This window comes from Oncorhynchus masou, chromosome 24, assembly GCF_036934945.1.
Source record: "Oncorhynchus masou masou isolate Uvic2021 chromosome 24, UVic_Omas_1.1, whole genome shotgun sequence".
Taxonomy (NCBI): Eukaryota; Metazoa; Chordata; class Actinopteri; order Salmoniformes; family Salmonidae; genus Oncorhynchus; species Oncorhynchus masou.
This window is the reverse complement of record NC_088235.1, coordinates 90,002,163-90,011,562: the sequence shown is the minus strand read 5'-3', so window position 1 is coordinate 90,011,562 and position 9,400 is coordinate 90,002,163. Positions and strand designations below refer to the sequence as shown.

General features: G+C 44.9%; 1 protein-coding gene across 1 annotated transcript in view; it reads right to left on the bottom strand.

Moving 5' to 3' along the window:
* Window positions 1–202: 202 nt before the first annotated feature.
* LOC135512975 (phospholipid phosphatase 3-like) overlaps window positions 203–9,400 on the bottom strand; it is an 80,296-nt gene continuing 71,098 nt past the window's right edge. Inside the window, exons 6-7 of the mRNA XM_064935542.1 lie at window positions 7,503–7,679; window positions 203–2,643 (exon numbers count right to left, since the gene is read on the bottom strand). Coding sequence (XP_064791614.1) covers window positions 2,515–2,643; window positions 7,503–7,679 — 306 coding nt within the window. The 3' untranslated portion in view covers window positions 203–2,514. The remainder of the gene's footprint in view (window positions 2,644–7,502; window positions 7,680–9,400) is intronic.

Genomic DNA, 9,400 nt, shown 5'->3' with positions numbered 1-9,400 from the left:
TTGACCTAAGCTTTTATAACATTCTGGTCAAGGTTTGAAAGGTGTTATGACCCTTAAAGATGCTCTTTAGACACTGTTATGGAGTTGTCATGAACAACACTGTGTTACCCTATTTTCCTGAGACCCAGTTGAGACATGAAACTAACACTACAGATCATCAATATACTGTAAAACCATACAGTCAAGACAAGACTCCACACAGTTGTGTTCATAATGGGCTTTTTATTTAAAACCACATGTAGTAGAGCTAAGTACATTTAGCAGGACATTTTTTTTGCTAATACTTATTTTATACAAAATGAGACAATACAAAAATACTGATAGTGAATTTTAATAAACGTGTAGGTGTGTTTGTTTTCAACGTGTATTAAAAACATACTATCACAAATCTACAATATTTTAGTTAACTAAATACAAAAATCTGTCAATCAATGCTTTTTAAGCAGCACTTGGTAGATAACACAGGTTGTGGTTTCATAGTGGACAATAGCTAAACATAAGAAATTATATCTTACACAGTTAATTTTAGTGAACTATACATTATTTATATATTTATAAAATGAAAAGAAAATTAAATGATAGGACGGACTAAACGTGATTAGAAAGTGGTGATGTTGAGAAGATGTCTTAGGCTCTGTCCAAAATGGCTCCCTATTTCGTATGTAGTGCACTTATTTTAGCAAGAAGAGCATTCCAAGGGCAGGGTCCCGCATCCCCCCCCCCCACCGCTGATTCAAATAAATCAAAGCTAGATGATGAGTTGGTTATTTGAATCAGCTGTGTAGTGCTAGAGCAAAAACCAGAACGTGCACCCAGGGGGGCCCAGGACCGGGTTTGGGAAACCCTGCTATAGGCAATAGTGGGCCACTTGAGATTCCCCCTAAGTAAACTGAAGTGTAAAATAAAATGGCTGATGGGGATAGGTTCGTTAATTACATTACTGGACTAGCACTGAACATGTTAAAGATCCATCATAGCAGAAAATACAAATATTCAATCCACAGTTTTCTAATATTCTCCGGACAGGGTCTCAGCCCTCCACCCCTGGCCCTCTCTTAACACACATGTACACAAACACACGCAAACATAGTGGTACACACTCTTGGCACAGACAATGGTGTGTGTGAGGGGGGTTCATGCTACACACACTACCAGGAGGATGAATCAAAACACACACAGACACAGACACAGTCACACTCACAAATACACAAGACATGCAAACCCTAACACATCACACACACACAAAACACACAGAGTGGACACACACACATAGACACACAGGACACACACATACTGCCAATGAGTGATTGGGTGGGCCAGAGCCCCTCCCTGCCAGCGGAAAGAGCCCCTATCCCATAATTATGTGACAGCTTAGTTGTCAATCAACCCTACTTCCATGGCAACAGACCATACCTCCACCTATGCAGCTAATCAGATGGCAGCGTGGCACAGCCACACCCCCACACCGAGTGACAGGTGGCTGAGAGATATTTACCTCCCCCTCCTTCCATTCTTCCCCACCACCCAAACTAATACTAATCAATTTCCCTCCCTTACCCTCCATCGTTCATGAAACCCTTCTTCATCTCACCCCCCTCTTTCAGAAAGCATCATCTCAGGTTAGGCTACTCAAAGGGGCAGTTATAAGAGGCTTGTTGAGCTGACAACTAGACTATTCTAAACTTCTATACCTGGAGTTAGAAGCTAGAGGTGGATTTCATTCGATTTTTATAAGGATATTTTTTTGTCGTCATTTGGACAAATATTCCAAGAGTCCTTAAAGTGTGTCAGGTTCCTCTCCAGGTCTCTTCCTTCTGTTGTAGTAGTCAGTAGCTGGCATTGGACAAGTTAACTAGTTACAGGTTAACTTCAACCTTCCACGTAAGCATCAACAAGCGTTCTTATAGCTGGTCCATCCAGTGGTGAGTGGTGATAATCTACAGTGAACTGGATTATACTGCTGTAAATTATTCTACTCTATATTGTTACTCATATACTAGATGTGTCATATGCTAGTAATATTGCAGTAATATAGTTCCTATTACTAAGGAAGTTGTTATCCTATGTCAAGGCCACAGACAGAGACAGCTAATATGTCTGTCTTTTTCTCCTTCATTCATTCATTTATTTTTTAACGTTTATTTCCCCTTTGTGTGGATACAATGTGTTCGTTTCAACGGCTCTGCACTGCTGTCTGTCTGTCTGTCTGTCTAACTTCTTGTCTTTTAGCTTTTGATTCTTTTCTTTTTGCTCTAACTTGGGCTCAAAGTAGTAGTAATAACAATAGTAGTAAAGAGTCCGGATAGTGGTTTCTGCAGGGCAGGACTCAAATAAAGCACTACTCCCTAAGTAGTGCACTACTTTGCCCCAGCGGGTGTGATAAGGAGTGCACTATATAAAAAGCGGAGTGTGATTTGAGACGCGACCATAGTCTCTCTGGTCGCTACATTCTACTGTCCAATGGGCGGTGAGAAATGCTGTGATAGGCCCCTTCCCCTGACCGAGGAGCCTGTCTCACACCATGTTGTGGTGGTTGTTCCGCTCGATGATGTCAGCAGGGGGGAGGAGCTCCTTCTTGTTTGGGGAGGGAGGGGGCGAGGCAGGCTTCTCCTGCGGCTTGAACAGGTCGGATACATAGAACACCTGGGTGGGGGAGAGAGAAATGTTAAAGTACGATACCTACACAGAATAATCAGCTAGAGTGATTCATTTGGAGAAAATTACTGACTATGGCTCACAGTGAACACAACCCTACATCATCATCACCATCATCATTAGGACTAGAACAAAGGGAGCCAGGCTTAAGATGGGTCTCCTTTCCTCACCCCTTTCCTCAGCCCTCTTTCTCCCACTGTCTCCCCCTCATGTAGTGAGGTCACTGTACTCTAGAGTGGGACTTGAGAGGCAGAGGGAGGAAGAGAAACCAAATGCCAGCCTCTTCCTGAGTTCATCGCTCTCTCCTCTCTCTTCAGTCCTCTGCTCCCTCCCCCTCACTCCACCCTCTTCCTACTCCCGAGTCTCCTGAGAGGGAAGGAAGAGATATGGGACTCCTGATGACATCATTGGCCAAACAGGAAAGCGGGCAGGTTGGGCAGGAAGTGGGCCAATGGAAAAGGCTCTTAGCAACAGCATAGTCTCTTCCACCCTCTCATTCTCTCTCTAATTCATCCCCTCTCTCCTCTCCCTCTTTCTCCCTCCTTCTCTCCTTCTCTCCTTCTCCCACGCATCCAAACAGGCTGAGCTGATGGGGACAGATATAGAGGTCAAGGGACAGATTACAGACAGCTTGCTGTCAGAGCATGACCTTTAATAATGACCCTTGACTGAGTCATGACATCATTATAGGGAGACCCATAAAAGACCCTGTCAGCTCAATAAAACAAAGATACTTCACTAGAACAACAGGCCCTGTGTGTGTCTGTGTGTGTCTGTATGCGTGCGTGAGTGAGTTCATGCATACAAATGTGAATTCATATATGTAGTGTGTGTGTAGCAGTGTTGTGAGCAGAGCGGGGAATGCTATCATACAGTATTTCTGACCACTACAGTGAAAGACGTGGGCAGCATTCCAAACCGCTGTTCTCACAAGGACATCGGCATCCAATCACAGCAGGCCTTGTCCACCTGCTGACCACCTCTGACCTCTAACCCCTGACCCCTGGCTGGCTGAGGCCTCATCACAGCACGAGGCTTCCTGTGCACACACACACAAGCATGCACGCACGCACACAAACACACCACCTCCCAGCATAGTGTGTAAGAAATGCAGACTCAGCAACATACACCAGGGGAGGGAGGACTGTGCGCTCCTTAATGTGGCCCTACTGGAAACATGTCAGTGGAACATTTAAAGGGGGATACTGTCTCAGGGAAGTCCTCCCTTTATCAGATCCATCACTGAGTACAGCCTGGGACAGGTATGTATTTTCCCTACAGAGATTGCCATCATAATACAGTTTTTAATAACACTACCAGTCATGTTTAGAGTCCTCTGTCACACCATGTGACTCATGAATACACTCAGTCAGACAGGACATTACATCGTGATATGGCAGGAAGTAGGTGAGCGTGCCTAAACCTAACAGGCACGGCTCGACCTGTGGCTACTGGTGTACAGAGAACACAGTGCCCCACACAAACTACCTGCCCTCCAGGACAGAGAGACAAAAAACACATTCTATCTCAAGGCCATCAGACTGTTAGACAGCAATCACTAACACAGAGAGGCTGCTGCCTACATACAGACTTGAAATCATTGGCCACTTTAATAAATGGATCACTAGTCACTTTAATAGTGGCACTTTAATAATGTTTATATATCTTGCATTACTCATTTCATATGTATATACTGCATTTTATACCATCTATTGCATCTTGCCTGTGCCGCTCTGTCATTGCTCATCCATATAAACTCAGCAAAAAAAGAAACGTCCTCTCACTGTCAACTGCGTTTATTTTCAGCAAACTTAACATGTGTAAATATTTGTATGAACATAAGATTTAACAACTGAGACATGAACTGAACAAGTTCCACAGACATGTGACTAACAGAAATGGAATAATGTGTCCCTGAACAAAGGGGGGGTCAAAATCAAAAGTAACAGTCAGTATCTGGTGTGGCCACCAGCTCATCATGGACTGCACCAGATTTGCCAGTTCTTACTGTGAGATGGTACCCCACTCTTCCACCAAGGCACCTGCAAGTTCCCGGACATTTCTGGGGGGAATGGCCCAAGCCCTCACCCTCTGATCCAACAGGTCCCAAACATGCTCAATGGGATTGAGATCCGGGCTCTTTGCTGGCCATGGCAGAACACTGACATTCCTGTCTTGCAGGAAATCATGCGCAGAACAAGCAGTATGGCTGGTGGCATTGTCAAGCTGGAGGGTCATGTCAGGATGAGCCTGCAGGAAGGGTACCACATGAGGGAGGAGGATGTCTTCCCTGTAACGCACAGCGTTGAGATTGCCTGCAATGACAAGCTCAGTCCGTTGATGCTGTGACACACTGCCCCAGACCATGATGGACACTTCCCTCCAAATCGATCCCACTCTAGAGTACAGGCCTCGGTATAACACTCATTCCTTCGACGACAAACGCGAATCCGACCCAAGGTGAGACAAAACTGCGACTCGTCAGTGAAGAGCACTTTTTGCCAGTCCTGTCTGATCCAGCGACGGTGTGTTTGTGCCGGTAATGTCTGGCGAGGACCTGCCTTACAACAGTCCAGCCTCTCTCAGCCTATTGCGGACAGTCTGAGCACTGATGGAGGGATTGTGCGTTCCTGGTGTAACTCGGGCAGTTGTTGTTGCCATCCTGTACCTGTGTCGCAGGTGTGATGTACGGACATACCGATCATGTGCAGGTGTTGTTCCACGTGGTCTGACACTGCGAGGACGATCAGCTGTCTGTCTTGTCTCCCTGTTGCGCTGTCTTAGGTGTCTCACAGTACGGATGTTGCAATGTATTGCCCTGGCCACATCTGTAGTCCTCATGCCTACTTGCAGCATGCCTAAGGCACGTTCACGCAGATGAGCAGGGACCCTGGGCATCTTTCTTTTGGTGTTTTCAGAGTCAGTAGAAAGGCCTTTTTAGTGTCCTAAGTTTTCATAACTGTGACCTAAATTGCCTACCGTCTGTAAGCTGTTAGTGTCTAATTTTGTTACGTAAGACCGAATCCAGGTGGTGAGTCACATTTTCTTAGGTTACAGCCTTATTTTAAAATGTATTAAATTGTTTTTTTCCCCTCAGCAAGCTACACACAATACCCTATAATTACAAAGTTTTATAAATGTTAGCTAATTGATTAAAAAGATAAACAGTACTTTGTTGAATAACCTTTGGCAGCAATTACAGTTTTGAGTCTTCTTGGGTATGACACTACAAGCTTGGCACACCTGTATTTTGGGGAGTTTCTCCCATTCTTCTCTGAAGATCCTCTCTAGATCTGTCAGGTTGGATGGGGAGCGTTGCTGCACAGCTATTTTCAGGTCTCTCCAGAGATGTTCGATTGGGTTCAAATCCGGGCTCTGGCTGGACCACTCAAGGATATTTAAAGACTTATCCCGAAGCCACTCCTGTGTTGTCTTGGCTGTGTGATAAGGGTTGTTGTCTTACTGGAAAATGAACCTTTGCCCAGTCTGAGGTCCTGAGCGCTCTGGAGCAGGTTTTCATCAAGAATCTCCCTGTGCTTAGTTCCGTTCATCTTTGACTCGATCCTGACTAGCCTCCCAGTCCCTGCCACTGAAAAACACCCACACAGCATGATGCTGTCTCCACCATGCTTCACCATAGGGATGGTGCCAAGTTTCCTCCAGACGTGACGCTTGGCATTCAGGCCAAATAATTAAATCTTGGTTTCATCAGACCAGAGAATCTCATGGTCTGAGAGTCTATGTGCCTTTTGGCAAAACTCCACGCTGGGCATCATGTGCCTTTTACTGAGGAGGGGCTTCCATCGGTGGAGTGCTGCAGAGATGGTGTCCTTCTGGAAGTTTCTCCCATCTCCACAGAGGAACTCTGGAGCTCTGTCAGGGTGACCACTGGGTTCTTGGTCACCCCCCTGACCAAAGCCATTCTCCCCCAATTGCTCAATTTGGTTGGGTGGCCAGCTCTAGGAAGAGTCTTGGTGGTTCCAAACTTCTTCCATTTAAGAATGATGGAGGACACTGTGTTCTTGGGGACCTTCAAAGCTGAAAAAATGTTTTGGTACCCTTCCCCAGATCTGTGCCTCAACACAATCCTGTCTCAGAGCTCTACGGACAATTCCTTTGAACTCATGGCTTTGTTTTTACTCTGACATGCACTGTCAACTGTGGGACCTTATATAGACAGGTGTGTGCCTTTCCAAATCATGTCCAATCAATTGAATTTACCACAGGCGGACTCCAATCAAGTCGTAGAAACATGGCAAGGATGATGCACCTGAGCTCAATATCGAGTCTCATAGCAAAGGGTCTGAATATTTATGTAAATAAGGTACTTCTGTTTTTTACTTTTAATAAATTAGCAAAAACATCTAAAAACCTGTTTTTGTTTTGTCATTATGGGTTATTGTGTGTAGATTGATGAAGATTTTTATTTAATTAATCAATTTTAGAATAAGGGTGTAACGTAACAAAATGTGGAAAAAGTCAAGGGGTCTGACCACTTTCTGAAGGCACTGTAGATATATAGAACTGCAATACTGCTTGGTTTTCAACTCTCAACAGTTTCTCATGTGTATCAAGAATGGTCCACCAGCCAACGGACATCCAGCCAACTTGACACTGTGGGAAGCATTGGCGTCAACATGGGCCAGCATCCCTGTGGAACGCTTTCGACACCTTGTAAAGTCCATGCCCCGACAAATCAAGGCAGTTCTGAAGGCAAAAGGGGGAGGGTTGCAACTCAATATTAGGAAGGTGTTCTTAATGTTTGTACATTCAGTGTGTGTGTGTGTGTGTGTGTGTGTGTGTGTGTGTGTGTGTGTGTGTGTGTGTGTGTGTGTGTGTGTACTCACTATGCAGTAGGCCACCAGGGCGCCCTGTACAAAGCCGGCCAGTACGTCTGTGGGGTGGTGCTTGTGGTCGGAGACGCGTGATAGGCCGGTGTAGAATGCCATCATCAGCAGTGTGAACTGGAGGAGGGGGCGGAGCAAACGGGCACCTCGCCAGGTGAATCTGGACTGGAGATAAAACTGATGGAGGGATGGAAAGAGGGAGAAAGAGAGAGAAAAGGGGATTATTATTTTTAATGCATGACCACAGAAAGACATTGAGCAGTAGGCGTTTGATCTTACACAGACAGATTTATAGTAAACATCTGAAGCCGATATGTAGATCTGTATACCATCAGGAGAAATTCCTTTGTAAAAGTGAATAAGTGTGAACTATATTGTGGGATATTATTGAGATGAGTGCCTTTAGGAAGTAGTATGACAGATGACGGACTGTGTTCTCCTCTCCTCTCTTCTCCTCTACTCTCATATCTTCCCTTCTCCTTCCTTCCCTCTCTTCCCATCTCTTCTCCTCTACTCTCATCTCTTCTCCTCTACTCTCATCCCATCTTCTCTCTTCCCCTCTATGCTAATCTCTTCTCCTCTACTCTCCTCTACGCTCATCTCTTCACTTCCCCTCTCTTCTCATCTCTTCTCTCCTCCCCTCTCTTCTCTCCTCCCCTCTTCTCCATGTTACAAACACCTATAAATGTACTGTATGTAAGAGTGAGTGTGTATTATTCCTATTCAGATCACATAGACCAGACTGTGGTTCTGATAAATGTTCCCCTTTCAGCTGTAAAAAAAAAACATGACTACTGACTAAACCCAACAGAAACGCACACACACACACACTCCTGTCCATGTTCAACACCCGTTCAGAGTGAACTCTCTCCCCCCATTAGAATAAACAACAGACAAGCGGATGTGCCCTCTGACTTAGTCAGCTTAGCTGGGCTATATTTTACACCAAAGCACAACCAAAACAGGAATGCAAACGGCCAAGGCCATTCTCAATCACACACACGCGCGCCCATGCGTGTGCGCACACACACACAAAGTGAGTTCAGGGCCTGGACCCTTGGACTTCCTGTGTTTCTTCATCTCTCCTCAGACTCAGACCTGTACTTCCTGCTTCATATGGCCAGGGAGTGGTTGGGGCCGTCTCCGGCAAGGTCTCCCTCACTCCCTTCCTCACCCCCTCTCTCACCTCTCCACTCAATTCAATTCAAGGGGCTTTATTGGCATGGGAACCATATTTTAACATTACCAAAGCAAGTGAGGTAGATAATATACAAAAGTGAAATAAACTATAAAAAATGTAACAGTAAACATTACACTCACAGAAGTTCCAAAAGAATAAAGACATTACAAATGTTATATTATGTACTGTATATACACAGTGTTGTAACAATGTACAAATGGTTAAAGTACAAAAGAGAAAATCAATAAGCATAACTATGGGTTATATTTACAATGGTGTTTATTCTTCACTGGTTGACCTTTTCTTGTGGCAGCAGGTCAGAAATATTGCTGCTGTGATGGCACACTGTGGTATTTCACCCAGTAGATATGGGAGTTTATCAAAATCTGGATTGTTTTTTTCGAATTCTAATCGGGTTTGTTTTCTAATTCTACTCTCAGCAAGTCCTAATTAGCTGACCTAACAATAGCCCAGTCAAACCCCCTTCCTCCCCATAAGGCTGTAAAATTCCCAGCGGAAGGTAAAGAGTAGGTTGACTGGCTCTTCCTGGAAGACAAGCTCATCATCATTGTTGCTCATCATTGTTTTCTTCGAGCAAAGAGAGGAAGGTACCCTCCCATCCCTCTCTCCCATCTCTCCCGCACTCTTTCTCTTTCTCTCAGGGATGTTTATAGTTCGGAGGGGGGGGTAAGGTGAAGGAGGGAAAAGGTATAGAGCT